This window comes from Candidozyma duobushaemuli (assembly GCF_002926085.2).
Source record: "Candidozyma duobushaemuli strain B09383 chromosome Unknown E_B09383, whole genome shotgun sequence".
NCBI lineage: Eukaryota > Fungi > Ascomycota > Pichiomycetes > Serinales > Metschnikowiaceae > Candidozyma > Candidozyma duobushaemuli.
The window spans coordinates 479,647-498,787 of NW_020289900.1; the positions used below are offsets into that span (position 1 = coordinate 479,647).

The 19,141-nt window shown below is 44.3% G+C and overlaps 7 protein-coding genes across 7 annotated transcripts; 1 reads left to right on the forward strand and 6 right to left on the reverse strand. All coding sequences in view use genetic code 12, as the record gives it.

Moving 5' to 3' along the window:
* Nucleotides 1-158: 158 nt before the first annotated feature.
* Nucleotides 159-1,529, reverse strand: DCW1 (putative mannan endo-1,6-alpha-mannosidase; the record flags this gene model as incomplete). Its single annotated transcript, XM_025482903.1, has 1 exon — nucleotides 159-1,529. One exon carries the CDS (start codon nucleotides 1,527-1,529, stop codon nucleotides 159-161), a length of 1,371 nt encoding a protein of 456 aa, XP_025337846.1.
* A 431-nt stretch (nucleotides 1,530-1,960) lies between these two features.
* CXQ87_004465 (uncharacterized protein) lies at nucleotides 1,961-3,685 on the reverse strand (the record flags this gene model as incomplete). The annotated part of the gene is made up of 1 exon (XM_025482904.1): nucleotides 1,961-3,685. The coding sequence occupies one exon, from the start codon at nucleotides 3,683-3,685 to the stop codon at nucleotides 1,961-1,963; it is 1,725 nt and encodes a 574-aa protein (XP_025337847.1).
* A 1,387-nt stretch (nucleotides 3,686-5,072) lies between these two features.
* CXQ87_004466 (epsin) lies at nucleotides 5,073-6,578 on the forward strand (the record flags this gene model as incomplete). Its single annotated transcript, XM_025482905.1, has 1 exon — nucleotides 5,073-6,578. One exon carries the CDS (start codon nucleotides 5,073-5,075, stop codon nucleotides 6,576-6,578), a length of 1,506 nt encoding a protein of 501 aa, XP_025337848.1.
* A 98-nt stretch (nucleotides 6,579-6,676) lies between these two features.
* ESC4 (Esc4p) lies at nucleotides 6,677-9,229 on the reverse strand (the record flags this gene model as incomplete). The annotated part of the gene is made up of 2 exons (XM_025482906.1): nucleotides 6,677-8,217; nucleotides 8,512-9,229. The coding sequence occupies 2 exons, from the start codon at nucleotides 9,227-9,229 to the stop codon at nucleotides 6,677-6,679; spliced, it is 2,259 nt and encodes a 752-aa protein (XP_025337849.1).
* A 446-nt stretch (nucleotides 9,230-9,675) lies between these two features.
* CLB2 (B-type cyclin) lies at nucleotides 9,676-11,052 on the reverse strand (the record flags this gene model as incomplete). The annotated part of the gene is made up of 1 exon (XM_025482907.1): nucleotides 9,676-11,052. One exon carries the CDS (start codon nucleotides 11,050-11,052, stop codon nucleotides 9,676-9,678), a length of 1,377 nt encoding a protein of 458 aa, XP_025337850.1.
* A 1,257-nt stretch (nucleotides 11,053-12,309) lies between these two features.
* CXQ87_004469 (uncharacterized protein) lies at nucleotides 12,310-13,638 on the reverse strand (the record flags this gene model as incomplete). Its single annotated transcript, XM_025482908.1, has 2 exons — nucleotides 12,310-12,403; nucleotides 12,647-13,638. 2 exons carry the CDS (start codon nucleotides 13,636-13,638, stop codon nucleotides 12,310-12,312), a joined length of 1,086 nt encoding a protein of 361 aa, XP_025337851.1.
* A 184-nt stretch (nucleotides 13,639-13,822) lies between these two features.
* SRB9 (Srb9p) lies at nucleotides 13,823-18,957 on the reverse strand (the record flags this gene model as incomplete). The annotated part of the gene is made up of 2 exons (XM_025482909.1): nucleotides 13,823-18,455; nucleotides 18,905-18,957. 2 exons carry the CDS (start codon nucleotides 18,955-18,957, stop codon nucleotides 13,823-13,825), a joined length of 4,686 nt encoding a protein of 1,561 aa, XP_025337852.1.
* Between the last annotated feature and the right edge of the window lie 184 nt (nucleotides 18,958-19,141).

The window sequence follows — 19,141 nt, forward strand, 5'->3', positions numbered from 1 at the left end:
GGCTATCGAGCGCCTGTCCACACTTATCAGTCTAGCCGCGCACGACCATTAACACCTAACTCTGGGGTAGACGAAATCACACCAAGGGTCCATTATGCGGGAAATTGCAGAAATTTATTTTATAGTCACATCAGATTATAGTACACAATTTTTTATCCTTATATCACCAACCAGGTGGCCGTGCCAATAATGGCAACTCCAACTATCGCAGTGATAATACTGGCACCTGCCTTATCCTTAGCATGAAGGTCAAGTGGCTCAGCGTCCGTTTTGGCAACAGCATAGCCCGCAGCCGGGTTACCGATCGAGGTACCTCCGGTGTCAGCAGTCAATGGCGGAGCTCTATCACGCACAAGAAGGTTTTGCATAACCTCCAAAGCGTTCATTTGTTCACCAAGACCGTAGGTACCATCCCAAGAGCCATTGGTCCACGAAAGACCGCACGTGTGTCCATCCGAACCACCGCTACAAGAGTAGGCAGCTGCATTGGCGGAGTCAACGAGCCATCTTCTGATATGATCGTAGGTTTCGGGCACAAGAATAGATGTAAGCCCCAAGAACCGCGAAAAGTATGCCTTGAAGGAACGCTGATCCTGATTACACGAGTAAGAATCACTCGTGGGACTTTGACATGCAGCCTCGTACATGATATTGGCATCCTCGGATTTCTTGTAGAAGAAGACCCTGGCGGAGTGCAAAAAGTTCAAGGTACGGTTGTGCCACTTTTCATCCTCGGTGTAGTTCCACAAGTAGGCACAGCCGGCCAACATAAGACCCTGGTTATAGGTCCACTGCCATTTGGTAACATTCGAGCAGTTATCAGGCGCGTGGGTACCGTCGTAGACAAACCACTCCTCACCTTCGGTCAAGAGGTTCACGCCGTACATCCAGTCAAAGACCTTCTCGGCCCAGTCAACGTACGAGTCGTTACCCGTGTATCTGGCCAAACGTGCACTCATGTGGAAAAGAGCACCGTTGGACACGGAGTTTTTGTAATCGTAACCCGAGTTCCACTGGAAAATCTGCCACCGCAAACCACCGTTGCAATGATCCATGTCCCATCTAGAGCTCATGGTGTTGAAGACAGCCTGTGCAAGTGCAAGCCAGGCCAACTTTGGGTCTTTTGGATTGGTAAAGTTATGTTCAGCAGCAGATATCACTGCAAAGCCCCAAAAGGCCTGATCATCATTACCTTCAGTAGTACTCTGATTCAATGGAACATAGTTGTAGTGCTCACCGACCTGGTAGGTGAGAGCCAGCTCGATGAGGTCGTCGTATTGGTGGTCGTCCGTGTAATAGGAGTAGTCTAGGAGGGATCCGAAAGCACCGCCAGCGTGCCACCAGTAGTAAGGCCAGGAGAACATGCCGATGGTTCCGCCATATGTATTTCCCTGGTAGTAGTTAAGCAAACCTTTAGCAATTTGGGCAGTTGCTTCCAAGATTGTGGTTTCATTATTGGTATCCAACCAAACGGCTGAAGCGACTGAAGCGTACGAAGCCCACGCTACGGCCAACAGTAGAAGTCTCATGAGTAGCGATAGTAAGCGAGCGGAAAAATTCAAATGAAAGTTGTTCCTTGGATTGGTCCCTACTAGCTTTTAATATTTGTCTTGAAAACCCGCAGATCAATCGAATGTAGTCCCTGGTGACACTTCTTGTTCTTTTTTCTTGTCCTTATGCGGTCCTTTTTTTTTACGTCTCTCCACGCTCTCTTTTTTTTTCCTGTTCTCTCATCCGCGATCGCTCTGCCCCTTCGATCCCTTAGAAGCGCGCTTATATTTAACCGCTGTATTGAGGAACAGGGTTTTTTACGGATCAGAAGCTAAAATTAAGTTCGTAGATTGTAAAAGCTATAGTACATTCCGTGGCCTAGCGCCAATATTTGTGAACTAAATACCTGAACTAACATTTGGCTTGTATCTTCTTTTCTTATTTCTGTACACGGCAGGCTCTCAGGTAATCAGGCTCCAAACGCTGGATCAACCTCCTTGGGGTCGGCGTTGTCGGCCAGCTCCTCCTGCCCATTCGCTTCACTCTTTGCACCATCATCGAGGTGGTCTTTGCCCAAGTCAGCGGACTCTGAATCTTGCGCTTGGTCACTCTCGTTGGCTTCTCTATCGCTTTGATCACTTTCGCTGGCCTTCTTGTCGTTGACGCCATTCTGAGAAGGTGTGGTTTCCTTAACTGATCCGGTGCCACGAAGTTGATTGATCAGTTTCTCGAAAGACTTGAAATTTTTGGCAAACTGGTCTGCGTCAACAGTGAGTCCAAGGTCAGAGTACACCTTGGAGGCGTCATCTTCAAATGACAAACCTCTGCTGCGCATTTTGTGGTCGAGGCTTTTGAGGAAGTTTTCGCTGAATTCACTTTGTGCCTTCTTCGCTATCTTTTTGATGATGATTAAATTGGTCTCGGTGACAAACAAAAGCTCTACGCTAGTGCTGCTGTCAGCCGTGGCAAATGTCTGCTTGAGGGGAGGCGTTAATAAGTAGTGGTTTTGTTGACTTACCTTTGACACGATGGGAACAGTGTTGTTTAACTCCGAGATGTTATTGCTTGTTTGCGTGAGCTTTGCAGGTGACAAGGAAGCGAATAGTGGATCCAAATAAATCAGGCGGAAACTGTCCAACATGGTTTTTCGGAACTGTTGCTCGGAAGTGATTGGCTTGTTTGAATTAAGTGACTCGACCAAGTAAGAGGCTAGTTCAGATATGTATGTGAACGAACCCTCTGCACTGTCATTACTCATCGCTAGAAGAAAGTCATTGAAGTCACTGTAGACGTGAGGGCGGCTGTATGGGTTGGAGTAACAGTCGTTACACAATCGGTAGACAGTGCTTACGCTATCCTCCAAGTCCAATGGGGAAGAACATAGTTCGCAAGACGTGGGTGCGGCTATTCTGCTTCGGTCTCCTTGCTTCTGTTGGTAGTGCCTGTAGTACTGCTGCTGCAGTTTGAACCCAGGTTGACCGATCTGTGCATCAGGGCGATTGATGGCTGCAGCTGCGATTTGAGCCGCTGTTGCCGTAGAGGTTGCCCCAAGCTGTTGTAGGTTCCTCCCATTGTTGGACATTCCAGATGCATTTGGGCCCACGGATGATAAGACACCACCAGTAGCGGCGTTGGCGATAGCCACCGGATTGTTGATGTAGGGTGACGCGTTACCCATCAGCGGCAGCTGGTAAGCTGACAGACCAACAGAAGCGCCAGGGTAGCCCGGACTCATGCCCAGCTGACCCCCGTTGTAGGAGTAATTCTGTGCATAGTTATAGCTTGGGGAGGCTGCGCCCATGCCCTGATTGAGCCCTTGTTGGCCATACTGCTGTTGACTGTAACCCTGGCCGGCGGAATTTGGCTGCTTATAAACGGAGAACTGGGCGTTGTACAGCTGCTTCGAAGGGTTCACCAAACCAGCATCCCTATTAGCCTGAATATCTGACAAAAGTTGATCGGCGGTAAAAACATCGTCATGAATGAAGTTGGCATTCTGGTTTTGTTCTTGGAACTGGCGCATACCATATCTCATAGTTTCCTCAGCCAAAGGCTTTCTCAGCTTCTTTTTGGTGCGCTCGATAATTCTACATTTGGCACAGGTCTTGTATTGCTGAACTTCGGGAGGCTCATCGTCCATTCTCTTCCTCTTGCAACGACGACATCTTCTCAGGTCACCCTCGTACATCATCATGATGATTGGCGCGTTTTTGTATGGATTGTGTTGATACCGATTAGGATCGAATGTTGGTTTTTTTTTTTACGTTGTATTGGATGTAGGTGACACCGGAATTATTGGTGCGCGCACGTCTTTTTTAGGTCAGGTGGCTTGCATTACTAGTTGGATGGCGTTTGCTTAGTCAGCAGTAAACTTCACCCTCTACAACACCAAATGTCGAATACTCCAGAAAGTTTGTGATAGATTTTGAAACCACTATCGCTTGATACTGAATTCGCGGTGCAGGAGAGACGTTTTTTTATGTTTTGAAGCGCATTCGCACCCACGCACTAATGATAGATAGCGTGGAGAAGAACCCTGATATCAGATAGCCTCAATTTAGGTCAACCGGAAGATTCGGGTGTCATCTATTTTTCGGGATCTGGTACGTTCGCTTGCGTCATAGACGTGAACTGATTTTTCTTACAAAATGAGGTGTTTTGAATTTTTAAGATCTTCTTTAGATTTTTAGACCAAATGACGATTACGCTGCACTATTGCGAAACGACATGGTCCACGAAGGATACAAACTACCCTAGGCAGTTATGAAGTTTACCAATAAATTGTTGTATATACAGAATTAGACATTTTTATAAGGTTTTATGAATCCTTGCAAGACCACATTTTCATTCACAGTCGAATTAAATTCGGCCAAGAAACCTGTGGCTCACTACACTAGCTTCACTGAAATTCGTCAGTTGATAAACTTGCTTGATCAAGAGATAGCTCAATTTTGAGTCAGCTGAATCTCTCCGAATATACATTCGACTTAACTCTTTGAAAAACTACTATCACCAAAAACAATCTCAATAACTAGAGTTCAGCTTGATCAAGATGCTGACCTAAAGTTGCTGTCGTAGCAAAGAAAGGCCACTGAAGTAGCTTTGATCACATGTAAGTCTAATAAGACGCCAGTTCATGAAGTTCCAACATGCTGACTAATGCACCTAGTCGAAAATTAAATCTAACTACTAAGGTTCATTACGTGATGATCTCTTCGATAACTGCATTTGAAGAATCCATAAGATGTGCGATTTCGGTAAGCAACATTCGGCCCGATGCGCAGTGGCTGCAACTTGTCAATTTCCCCGACAAAGCATCTCGATACCTATCAATACACAAAACTCTGGCAAACAAGAATTACCCGAAGTATATGACCCAAGCCACACACAGCCCATTTTCTTCCTCGATTTTTTTCTCAGCCGACAATTCTATGACAAGCTTTCGCCTGTTTCTTTTTTTCAACCACCCATTGGTGTACGGATCTTGTTGGCTGCTCAACCACCTTCCGCCCCTAGCAAGGCGATTAACGCTTCTAATACTCTTAAGCCTTTGAACAGAACTCAATTCTTTTCATCAGATCATGTCTAAGATTGTTCGAACTATCAAAAATAAGACAAATGGCTATCTGTCTGCCCAAGTTTTAGTGCGTAATGCCACTTCGAATGACCCGTCCGGTCCTACCACGTATGAGATGGAGGAGATCGCTGCCGCAACCTATAACAACCAGACTGAGTTCTTAGAGATCATGGATATGCTTGATCGTCGTCTCAATGATAAAGGTAAGAATTGGCGTCATGTGGCTAAGTCATTAACCGTCTTGGACTACTTGGTACGCTTTGGATCTACAAAGTGTGTGCTTTGGTCGAAAGACAATTTATACATTGTGAAAACTTTACGTGAGTTCGTGCACTTTGATGATGCCAGCAACGATCAGGGAGCTATCATCAGAGTCAAGGCTAAGGAGTTAGTTGCGCTTTTGCGTGATGACGAAAGGCTCACGAGGGAAAGACAAAACGCCAAGTCAAACGGTCGCAGAAGAGACGAGGAGAGAAGAAGACCAGAGAGACCTGCAAACGAGGACCCTTATGATTCCGATTTGCAACGAGCTTTGGAACTCTCTCGTGAGACCGCTGAAGAAGAGAGAGGTAGAAACACAAGAAACACTGAAGCTGACGACCCAGAGCTTCAGGCGGCATTGAAACTTTCGCTTGAGGAGGAAGAGATGAGAAAGCTCAAGAATCAACAAAACGATAATTTGTTGGATCTCAACGACAATTATGGCTTCCCTCAGCAACAGCAGCAGCCCCAGTACTACTATCAAACTGGGCAGTTTCAGCCTCAATATAATCAGCAATTCTCATACTTCCCACAGCAGCAGTCTCAACAGCAACAGCAGTTTGACATGTTCGGGAACCCAATCCAAGCCTCGAACACGGGGTTCTACCCTCAGCAACAACAACCACAGCAGTTTTCTCAACCTCAGATTCCCCAGTTCACCGGGTTTGCCAATCCCTCTGCGGCCAATAACACTGAAGAGTTGAAACCTCTAAAAACAGGATCCAACAATCCTTTTGCTTTGCAAGATTCTCTGTCACAGCAGCAATCTCAGCCACAACTGCAGCAGCAGCAGTCATTAAATCAGATGTCTCAGAATCAGCCATCATTCTTTACACAGCCACAATCTCTGGCTCCAGCCCAGCAACCCGCTCCCCAGCTCAAGCAGCAGGCCACATCCTCGTCCAGGTTTAATGATTCTCACGAACTCAACAATCTTTTGGCTACTGGTACAGGTGTTGACACTTTCGGTAACACTGGAGCCACCAGAATACCACACCAGCATACAAAGACTGGTACTTTCATCAATTCTAGTGGCACGGGCTACAAGCAAGCACAGAATGACATGCGGTTGAGCTCGAATGCGACAGGAAATCCGTTCCTCAACACCGGTATTGGTGCAACCGGACAAAATGGCCCTCAAATGCAAAACCAGAATGGACTGCAAGCACCTCGTAGAATTGACCCAGCTCCTACTGGATTTGGATTTGGAAATTCGAAAGAAGGTGAGCCAAGCTTGATTGACATATAGAGATATCAGGCGCCAATCGAAGCGCAATCTACGTGCTCCCCTTGTTGCATATGATAGGCGTTAGTCTATGTATTATTAGATTTTTTAAGAATGTTGACTCAATCGAAGGATAATGCGTAGTCAGGGTATTCATCCAATTTCAGTTTGAAAATAGACTTGACACACCAATCCCACTCAACGATGATGACTCCCTCAGCGTTGAGCGTCCTTGAAGATCTCTTATCCTTTTCTTTATGTGCAATCAAAATGACTTTGCCATTGGCGTTTGCTAGCAAACTGCTTTTCTTGACATTCATGGAGACCTTTACTTTCTTAGTCTGCTGAACTCCATGTTCCTTTAAGATGCTCGCTATCAAATCTGGACCACCATTCAAATTGGCAGATAGATTCAACTTCAAACCTTGAAAGACAGAGCCCTTGTTTGAAGAGTTGAGTAAACGCGTGAGACCACTCTCTTTTGCGCTTACACCCAAGTCTTCATTAATCTGTTTCACAGGTACGACGGCGTCCAAATAATACTTCTCGATCAGATGCAAGGCTAGAATCTCCTCTGGTGATTTATCAGGGTTCATTTGAATTGAACTCAATAAATCTGAAAGATAATGTGGATGAACGATCTTGTTACACTGTGATAGACTTTTAAGAAATTTTTCCGTTCTTAAAACTTTTGGGGCGACCAATAGGTCAACCTTTCTTTGGCTCTCGTAGTCGTTGACAATTTTCAAGCCTATTCTCACGAGCTTCACAACGTCTGCCCGATTCAACGTAAGCTCAGCTTCACACCCAGTCATAATCGCGATTTGCTCAAGCGCTTCCGATTTCTTCCTCTTTTTCGCCAACGGCGTCCCACTTCGGGAACTATCTTGACCAATATCATTTTGTTCAATCTCCGAGTTATTATCAGGGGAGCTCGCTGACCTTTTCTTTTTAGCCTCCATACTTGACTCCAAGTCTTTCATATAGCTGTTCATTTTTCTCGTTGACTTCAATATTGAAGTATAGTTGTTGAGATCCTCCATATCGCTGTGTAACTTTGAGGTTGCTTTTTGCTTTGCTGATCGACTGGAACGAGACCCAAAAGATTTATTTGGCTGTTCACCTCTTTGGGAAACAGATTCAGCAGTTGAGTACTGAGCACCTGTGACTTCAACGCCTTCAGAGGGTATCATTGAATGCTCGCCTCCTTCAGAGGGTGCATTTTGTTCATCTGACAAAAGTGCTATGTTATCTTGCTTCTCACCTGTCTCAGATCTTGCATCGAGAACATCAGTGGTGCTATCATCAATATTGAGCGATAGCTCCTTGCTCGAGGAAAGTCCGAGCAGGGAGCCATCGATGATCGCCGTGCCAAGTTTTGGGGTCTCTTCATTTACTTTTTGGTAAATATTTTTCGTCGGATCGATGTATTTCCATTTCGCAAAACAATGTTCGATCCATAGATGGTTCACAATTTTAACATCAGGCCATCTGCTTCTTACTGCCATGTACTTCTCACCTCTATGCTTTTCGGCAACCAAGTAATTATTCTGTGAATCAAGAGTTTTGGTAAACAGAGCACCCATGATGGAGATTAGCTGTGATAAGTAGTGTCTTGCATCACCGCTATATCCCGTGACGCTGATTCTTGCCCCTGACAACTCTGGGACATGGGTCCTGGGAATTGGAAAGTTTAGTAGGTTCGAGTTTAAAGGTGTGATGTATTGTCTTCGAACGACCACTTGATATAGCCATCTTAAGCTTGCGACCTCCACATGCCCAGCGTCGACGCATTGTTGATAGTCAGAACCCTCACGAAATTTCCCGATGTAAATATCTAATTGTGAAGGATCAAACTCTTTGATGACAACACCACCATGCAGCTGTATCAATTCGTGAATGGACTCTCGAAAATGTTCACTAAATGAGTGATCGGGGGCAAGATACACGCGTTTACCTTGAAGCACATCCGAGGCATCATTCAGTTGAGAGGCGGAAGACACTTCGTCATCAAAAATTGAATCAGCAACAGTTCCCCTTATTTCAAAATTAGGTTTACCCGTTCGAAGAGTGACAGGGTCCGAAAGAAGATAAGGCTTTTCATCGAGACATTTCTGTTCTCTGAAACAATCGTCGAGCCAGTGAGGTAGGACGATTTGAATTTTGAGGTTCTCACGTTGTTTTATGTTGGCAGCGAGGACGCTCTTATTGTTTGAAAGATCGTTAGCTATTAAGTGTGTGGTGTATCGGGATAGGGAGTCGAGATATTGGCCTCCAAAAGCTCGCACGCCAGCATACATCATCTCCTTGTCCCCTTCAGGTAGATTATCAGCAATGCAAACCACGACTTTGTCCATAAACGGTAGTGGGCGAGGAGAGTAAAGTCTGTAGTTTTTTCTTTGCGACGCCAGCTCAGAATCCTGAAGCCATTGTGGTGAAGTAATTGGCAACATAAGATCTTGAGCTCGTGAAAGGCCATTAAAGTCGTAATCCCAAGCTATTATGTGGGAAATATTGTTCTTGCTCATGTTATCTAATGACGACTCTGGGGTCAGAGGAACGGACTCTCCACCGTTCCTTGAAATGATCTCCTTGATTGTAGAGAGCGAGATCTCATTGTCTTTGGAATGGGAGTCTATAATAAGGAAGTTTGTTTCTTCAAAAAGCGCACTCATGGCTGTGAGGGCTATTTATTAAATCCTGTGAGCATACGCGTCAATACTTTATGTGTATATCAAGTTTTCATACTCGCGCTTGCCAATGCAGTCTATCAACAACTTCACTACTGTGTCAAAATGGAGTGATGTATGCTTGAGAAAATTTATATAGCTATTAAATCAATTTGATACCAGCTTCTAATCTTTTTGTCAAATTCTCAAAATGGTCGGCTCAACAATATTATGAAATGAGGGAAGTGCTGTTATATGAATGAGTGTCGTGAGGTATGAATCGGAAAAAAGCGATGTGGCTTATCAAAATCCTTGAGGCGAAATCATCTTTGGCGTTGCCAACTCTGATGTTGCCATGACAGAAATGAAAATGCAGGGAAAGATCTCATCGATCTCTTTTGAGGGTGAAAGGTGTGGTTCATGAACTTCTTGAGGGTGAGTAAAGACTTGGATCACTTAGAAATCTTCTCGGTTAAAAGCAGCTCGTCGAATAAATCCTTCTTTTCTGCCATGAACTTCTTCGCCCAGCTGCGGCAAACAATGCTTGCTTTCATAAATTTCCGTGTAGCGTATTTCTTGAAGAATTCATCGTGTTCCACAGGGGAAACAAGGTACTGAACTAGGAGTTCAATGCATTCCCTCATATCGCTAACGCGGTATCCACCAGAGTAATGGATCAAGTTTCCATTCCAGACAGGATCTTTACCGAGTATGAGTCTTGAAATGTACATAGCAGCTGCGGAGCAGAGCGACGGAAGCATACCGATGAAGCGATAGTCAATAATTGAAATCTCAAGGAGGTATTTGCCGAGAGTCCTCAGTTGTACGTCATAATCATCAGCCTTTGAGATTCGACGCAAGAAGTTCATCGGATTAGGGTAGTTGAGATCGAAATTGAGGATGGTGAGAATGTATTTCTCTGCTTGAAGGATCTGGTCTTCAGTATAAGATTCGTCAGTAAAATAAGCGTAATTCTTCACTGATGGTGAAAAGACTTCTTCGTACTTTGCAGCAATGAAAAGTGAGCCCGTGGCCAAGAGCTGAAGCTTGTCTATCTGAACAACTTCAACGGACATGAATCTATCCATGATGTTTATTGCCAAGAAGAGAGTTTCTGGCAAAAGTCGGAACTTCTGATGCATCTCTACGAGCCAATCAACGAGAATCGAGCGCATCTTAGGTTTGAGTTGGGTCTGCTCGAAGAGGTAGTTTGGATCGGGAAGTGTTTTTTGTTCGAGCTCGTGCAAGTATGGGAAAATCTCGTTGACGTATTCGCTCACCATCAATGGATCGTCATGGTCTTCCTCGTCAAGATCCTGCCATTCATAATCAATACGCTTAGACTTCTTGAACTTGGCCACACTTGTCTCACTTGATATATGGAGTTTCTCGACCAAGTTGGTGCTCGACTCTGTGGCTTGTCTTTTCCTCGGGAGACCACGAGTTTCTTCTGCCAACGGCGCCAGTACCAGCCCAGCGGTCACAGCCAGAGATTTTCTATCTTTTGAAGCTTGAGCAACTTTTATATCTTTTGATAAATTGTGGGCACCCAATTCAATTGTTTGCTGGCGCAAGGGTGCTCCTTCTCCTCCTCCAAGAGGCTTTCTTCTGGCGGTTGGACGAGTTTCTGAACGGGACGCCCCGTACTGTGACGACACGTCACCCAAATACTGACGTTCTTGGGTGGCCTTGTGGTTGGGTTTGGCACCGTTTCTATGGGTTAACTCCTTCAGCCGATGAATTGTATCTTGGTTCTTAGCCTTCGCACGGGAGACCCAAGCGTCGAGACCATCCCGCTCATTTTCATTTTCATTAGTCGCAGATGACATGATGGATGCCTGTGCTGCAGACCTCTTTTCAAAAGCTGTTTTGACCAGTTCTTGCCAAAAGTAAGTGTGGGAAGGAGGTTCTCACTTTTGGCGCGTACAAAAAATGTAACTGACTAGGGCTCAAAGCGAAGGTGCACCAATACAGAAACAACCTTTGCTATATTGACAAGCTGATGCTTTAGTTTAAGTTCGTGGCTTGCACAACTCACTTGAATTGATGTTAAAAAGTGTTAAAAAATGTTGTTATAGGAACAAGCAAGTGTCGGTGGGTGTATGGCACACTGACAAGGAAGGCAGATTGGGAAGAGATCGATTAATTCGGAAAGGTAAATACAGCGAGCAAGAACAATTCGCTCCTTTACATAACAGACCAGCAAGGAAAACAACAAAAAAAAAAAAAAAAATGATTCGGAGGAAGGCTGGCGTCTTTGTGCTTCGCGTTTTAGGACAAATCGAAGGAATTTCGGCGTGAGAAATGCGAGGGAACGAGGCAACAGTTCGATTCACCTTCCTAATTGAGGCGTTTGATCAACAAAAATTGTGATTCGCTCTACAACTTTGCTAGCGTCGAAAATGATGCACCCCAGCGTGGATCGGAGACGGAATGAACTTATTACTTAAAAAGTTTACATTCCTATGAAAGTCTGTTTTGGTAGGGTTCGGCTGCTTTTTGATTATCACTCATCCTCGCGAAGCCGTTTTTACAACTCCTTTTTAAGTACGCAATGTCCGTAGAGTCGTGACGCAGATGATGTGTAATTTAGCGACGTAAAATTGAGCCCTGCTGTACCAAGGAACGTTGTTGCATTCTCAACAGCGGTTAGCCGAGAATCGTAGTTCCCAAGAATTGTCTTAATTCTACGACAGAGAACGGAGGGACTTCGCGACATGCTTTTGAATATTATTTCATTGTTAGCGTACCCCAAATACCAGTTTCTCACAGTATATTTGCCTTGCTGCCGTAATACCAGTTCTCAAAATAAACAAGCAGCGCGCTTAACCTCAGCGCGTCGCTCCAATGATTGCATAACGCTGGGCCTCACCGCAACGCTAAATGCAGTTGGCTAATGTGGATAACGTTCTGATTATTCGTGATTGACAAACTAGTGCTGTTGTATTGCGGAACAATGCTTGGGTTGTACCATCCAACGTACGAATCGGTAAAGGCATCTGTCAAAAAACGGAACCCCTCCGCAAGCCACAAAAGAAGCGTGGAGCTTCTTCCATGAGAACCTTAAATTCCCCTCTTTATCGCATCTAAAGTGTCTTGTTCCAATTATATTTACCCATCAAGTTCCTCGTAGCGTCATTACCTTCATTCTCAACATGTGGAGTGGATGATGAATTGGGTCTCGTCGATAGTCGACTGGCTGCATTTGAGCAGGCGCTGCAAGAGCTTTTATCACTCGAGGGCCGTTTGTCATTTCGAAAATGGCTGGCGCTTTTGATGGGCTGATGATCCTGTAGTGTGGCATTAATTTTGCTTATTTCGCAACACACTTGATCTATTACATCAGCCACATGCTGCATTTGATTCGTAAAATTGGCCTTTGCATCGTGCAGTGTTTCATCAGCCGGCGACAAACCATAGCACGTATGACGAATATAATCTTTATCTTCGCTTGTACCTTGCTCATTGATCTTTCCTTTATTGGACTCAAATTCATCGTCATTCTCGTCACGATGGCTGGCCTGAGCTTGAGACGCTGCGGCATGCTTTGTATTTGCTTCCTCTAATTTTCGTGTGAAAGATGATAACCCTTCTAGTAAAACCTTCAACTCTTTCAGGTTTATTTTTTCGTCACCCTTAACTGCAAGACCTTCTTTGAAGACCTTGTCAACCTTGGCTTGTGCCGGCACACCTTCAGCCTTTAGATGACGCTTATCATCAGCATGCTCCTTGAGACAGCTCTCATACAAGGTTTTGTACTTCACGAGCTTCAGTCGTAGCAAGACATTTTCCTGCGAGAGAGACGAATCCCGTAGTTTCAGATCCTTCCCTCGAAGTTCCATTTCAAGTTCTTCATTACGATCTTGGAGCCCGCGTACTTGCAGAATGAGTCTATCATGACTTGTACGCATTTCATGAGCCTCTGACAATTGAATTTCAAGTTCCCGATTTGTTTGTTCGAGGATTTTGTTCTTCTCTTGTTCAGCTTGTAGTGCTTTCCGAAGCTTCATTGCAGAATTGGATATGAACAGTGAGTACTTGGTATCAGGAAGAAAAGTATATGCTTCATGTTTATTGGCGTGAAATTGATCATTTGAAATGCTCTCGAGATCATCGAGGAACGAAAGATCAAAGTCTTGTTGCACTGTGCTTCGACTTTTATCCTGAAATCGTCCCGAGGGCTGCTTTGAGGGACTTCCTCTGAGACGTTGTAATTGCTTTGTTGGACTATCGTAGGATTTAGCGGGTGATGTGAACCTGGACTGAGGAGCCTTTTTACCGGCCATTGAGTAATTGGAAAGATCCATCAATGGGTCCGACTCATAGCCTTCTTCGATATAGGGTTTGCATTCTTCCGCAGAAGACTGCGTCTCTAGGTATTTGTTGAGAATATCCTGAGTAGCTTCACGATCCATGATATAATGGACGACAGCTCAGTTCTTACGCGTGTAAGTGATAGTGAGATCCTTCTGAGCTAACGCGACTAATTGTTGATATCACGGCGCCCCAGTGCAGGATCGAGGTTATCTACAGTAGCTACATACTGATAATTGATGCAGTTTTTTGGTGTATGTATTCTTATTGTCTTCACTGAAATTTTCAGACATCATCATTCACGTTAACATGAACCAAGTAGTCCAAACTTTTCCCAATGGCATTGATGTGCCACGGGGTCATGCTGCGGAGTTTCGTTTTATGAGCAGAACTTCCAGTTTCGTCTTTATTTGTGAGTGGGCAGATTCCGATGATGTAGTTAAGATGAATAAGTTTCTTGAATTGATTGAGCAAAATTTTCATGATGGTATTGAGATTCCATTGGGATGAGCAGCTCAAGAGTGAGACTTCGAAGGTCATGAAGTTAGTGGATTCCTCGTCTGCAATTTCTTTGATCAAATATCCTGTTTTCATTCCTAGCCTCGTCGGAGAGTTAGAGCAAGGTAGTGAAGTTTGAGGAACAAAGCCCATCACATCAAGATTCTTGTCACGAAGATAAAGATTGTGCTCATCAATGATATTAGATTCTCCATTATGACTTTGCACGCTGCTGTCTTGTGGACTCAAGAAGTTTCCGGGTGCATTCACAAACTGATGCGGGGAATGAACATGTAAAGTACCTGAATTGATTGGTGAGGTAATATTGTTGATCTCACTAGTACCCGGAGAACTTGTGTACGGTATCGGAAATGCCTTAATTAGATCAGCGCCACCAAGCCCACACATGTTGTAACTTTTATTGACAGCCATTTGATCAGGGTTTGCGGGACTTCGCTCACCCACGGGAGCATTCGTTGCATGTTTACCCTGAAATCCGAATGTGATCTTGGGCAATCGGTTTGCCGAAAGCACAATGAGAGAAATCTCCTTGTACTTCGAGGTGAGTCGTTTCCAGAATACTAACTCGTCATCGGGCAAAATACTATTCACACGAGTTAAAACAAGGAACCTTTTTCCACTAGTACCACACGCGCTGCGAGATTCTTCGTCACCAAGGTATTTGAGCAAGGAGCTAGAGGTATCCCACAATTCGCTGATTATTTGGCCGATATCTTGTCCGTTAGTATTATCACCTCGTTTTGATGCACAATACCATGACTTTGTGTAAGTCACCACGCCATGGGGGTCAGACCAAGCAGCAGATACCCATTTTCGATCTATGGACCGCTCATAAGCGACATGAAGGAAAAGATCCTCAGCAAGTGTTGCACCATCATCATTGTAGAGCCGGCGATTGGAAACCTTGAAGTTCAAGCTTTGTGGTCTCTCTTTGAGCAACCTTGTGAAAAGGCCTGCAGTCCCTCTAGTCGTTTGGGTCGAACATCTCACTCTGCTATTCGGACACTTGTTGTAGAGCATCATCGATAAATTAGTAAGCTCAGCGCTCGATAAATATTTAAGTCTCCTTCGGTTGTTCGCTTGCTTGAGGATGCTCTGCCAGGGAATCACATGAGATAAAACTTCGACAAGTGAGAGTTGATGGATATTGAGAGACGCCTGAAAGTCTCTGCATATCTTTGAAAGCTGTGAGATCGAGCCTATGCTGTCATCAAAGTTGATGAACAAAAGAAGCAAAGGCCTGTCAAAATCGAATCTGTTGTTCTTGTTAATAAGATCCAACTTGATCAACTCTGCTAAAGCACGAAGTCTTTTCCCCAACCGATGATAATACTTTGTGTAACCGCATTCAGCTTCAGATTGCTCCATCAAGATAGTTCCGTTCGAAACACCTTCAAGGTCTGCTCTATTTTCGGGAGCCAGCAAGGATAGCTTCTTTATATCCCCAAAGTGATTATTCTTGTAATTGTTCTTCAAGAGGCTAAGAAATGAAAGGTTTCCCCGTTCAAAAACATCAATATCGAATGCTCCAGTCGTCGTTGGAGAGATAAGAAGAACCTGAAATGTTCGTTCGTGGTTGATAGGCTTGAGATCGAGATAGCGCCAGAATCTCAAACCCACGAAATCAATGTTGATAATTTCCGAATTTGGCTTCAAAATCTTTACCTTTGCGTCAGAGGTAGGTAGGGTAGCGTGATCTTCATTCTTACGTGAACTCCATCTCTGTTCAGCTTCAGTTAAATGCTTGGTGTATAGCTCTGCATTCCTTTCATTTCCAGGGCTTTCATGGTAGATGCTATCCCAAAAAATAGATTTAAAATCGGGCAGATCATTCTCGTTGCTATCATTCAACTGGCCCAAGAACCCTAGATGGTTATCGACCGTATTCTCATCGATCTTCTTTGATGACTCAATGTTGCTCTCGGAATATCCAAATCGCAATTCGTCAAGGCTCACACGAAGACTAAGAGGAAACACACTTTTGAATATCTTCAACATCAGCTCGGATGGTTCTGTCTCAACACATGGCCCGTCGTGATAAAAATGATCTTCCTCGGATATCTTTGAGCGAGTCGTATGTCGTGCTTCAAAGTTTCCAAAATCAAAAATAAGATTTGAAGTTATCCATTTAAGAAATTCTGCTAGATCCTTACCTTTGACCGTGAGTGCGTGGTACCTCTCAACATCGAGGCTTTCATAGTCTTCAACAATGTCCATATCAAATCCGGACAGCATGGTAACAGCATCCCAGCTTTCTTGCTCTTTTATCAAAAAGAAGACCGGGGGAATTGTGAGAACATTAATACTCCTCAAAATGAGCGGAAGACAGTTAGAGGACTCCCCAACAGTGCTTGAGGTGCTTGTAACCGGGCTTCCTGCGCTTGTTGCAGGAATTGATGTGTCGATGTCTTTTGAGTCAGTACTGATAATTGCAAGCTCCTCTTTGGTATCATTTGGATAAATGGGTAATGGTGATAATGACTGCGCGACCGGATCATTTATGAGGACCGGACCAGCCGGCCCAGGAGGGATCTCGTCTTTGCTGCTCCACTGTCTGTGCCCTGATGGGTATGGAGATAAGTCTTGTTGTGCCATGTCAATATTGGAGTTTGCTGAGGGGAAGGGACGAGCTGTATCATTTAACGAATTATGACCGACAATGGTAGGGTCTTGGTTGAGAGTATTAAGCCTGAGAGGAGACGTATCCAAATCCTCATTTCCATATTCCTCATCCTCATCACTCTCTTCCTCGTCTTCCTCTTCGTCCTCTTCATTCATGCTATCTTCCATGGCTTCATCATCATCTTCATCAAGATCGTCATCGTCATCTCTCTCATGTGTAAGACGGTAAGGATGAGAATCAATACTGGCAGACCTGTCCTGGGGGTATTCATTTTCGACGCGGCGTCCAACTTCATGGTCAGGCATCCCAGACTGTGCAGCTTCCTGAACCTCAAAATCAATGTCTTGATCCTTGATTAGAGCCGAGGGTTCTTTGCTCGTGAAACTCGAGCCCGCTTCAGGGTTACCTTCGTTAGATTGCTTCATAGCCTTCCTTTCAGATGTTTTACTCACATCATTTTGCCTGGCTGCTAGTTCATTAGAAAATTGGAGTGGAGACCCATGACTGACACTGGTTTCACGAAAGCGCCGGTTTCGATATTCAGGATCGGATGCTTCATCATGTTCGACGTAAAACTTTCCACCTTTTCCGTATTTTGTATCAATACTACTTTTGATGACAGGATTGAATCTGATAGGTGAAAAGACGTATCCTGTACCATCCTTGACAGAAGCATTTTCTGGTGGTCGATCATTCGTAAGTCTTTTTTCCCTTTTGAAAAAGGTTTTTTCCGATGCAGATATTGAAGGTGTGAAGACTGCACTAGCCGGGACAACAGGCGTTGGAATTATCGGTAAAGGGGCACCAGGGTCTTTGTAGGAGCCGATATCCTTGTCAGATATCATCTGGTCTCGAGGTATATTCACAAATGTTGATGGGGAGTCTAATCCTGACGTTGCAACACGGTTGTAGGACGAATCAGCGCCTTCTTTTGCAACATGATTAGCTGACAAAACTTCTTCATCGCTAAGCTTAGGTGCTATTGGATTACTATCAGCATCGGTCACAGGAAGGTCACTCTTTGCATTTGATTTGGCAACATTGTCATCGTTGACCTCTGACCCAGAGCTCTCACCGAAAAGATCATCATCATCGTCATCATCAGCAACGTCTTCACCCATTTTTTCGTTGTCACTCAAAATCTTTACTTTTGGCAACTCTGAGTGAAACTTATCGTTTGCGGCTGCTTCATGAGTCTCCAGTCTTTCCTCATTCCATTTGGGTACGTCCGAGAACTCGGGTTTAACAGAGTTTGTGGATGGAGTCTGATGAAAGTCCTGGTAGGAAAAGTCATCAGTCATCGACATGACTGGTGTTTCAAGTTTCACAGAAGTGTCGTCCATGAATGCAGCATTTCCAGAACTTTTACCAGTCGAAATAGGGCTGACTCCATTAGCAGACGAGTTTTGAGAAAATTGTGGGGCAGTAGATATCGGTACATCAGGCAGGAATGATTCGCCTTTTGAATGCAAATGTCTCTCTTTGGTTGCAATATTAAAATCCATGAAGCGATTCAAAAGATCCATAGGATCGGTGTTATACGAGGGGGAAGCTAGGGCCGTATCGCTTGAACTCTCGTCTCCAAACTGTAGAAGACAAAGTTCCCAGGGCCACAAGATGAATTTCTTGTTATCCACCTCATGGATAAAGTGTGAGATATTCGAGGTTTGATTGTTCAAGTGTTGTAGATTAGGGATCAATTTGGCCCAGAGTATTTCTTTTCTCCTTGATAGGTCGATTCCAGTGCTTAGCTTCAAAAGACGAAGAAGATTGCTGCTTGATTTCGGAGGACTGAGAGTGAATGTCAGATGATAATCGGAAGTGTCATACAAATGGCAACGTAGGCCAGATGGTATCACATAGATGACAAAATTTTTTGTCAAACTCATTGACGAAGCACTTAGCTGTATAACACTTGAGAACCAGAGATTCAATCGATTTGTTTGGAAAAGAGACACAATTAAATCTCCATTCTCCAAAACGACAGGATCAATCTGTACAATTGTAAGTCGACTGCTATCACCTTGTATCTGGCTTGCTAAGTAGTTGCCAAACAAGTAGTTATTTGAATTTTGACATAAGTTGAAAACAATCATCTTCTTTACTGCCTTGAAGAAAGTGAGGCTGACAAAAGCCAATTGATCATCTAGTGGTTCTGAATCCTTCTTATTTGAACCCTGACTTGACAGACCCTTGGAAGGTTTTGCAAGTGAGGCTGCATTTACCGTAAACTCTCTTTTGAAAGTGAGCTTCGGGTATAGTTCATCAAGTCGGCCATGATTAACACTAGAGGTGTCCCCTGGCTTGAGCAAATCCACCCCTGTCTCGATATGCCCTAGCTTGAATTGATATAAACATTTGTTGTAGTATGTCAACAAAATTCGAGGATGCTGGTCTCTTATCTGAAGCTCGAGCTCTAATAAGAGTTGATCTTGAGTTGGATCTGTTGCAGTGTATATATG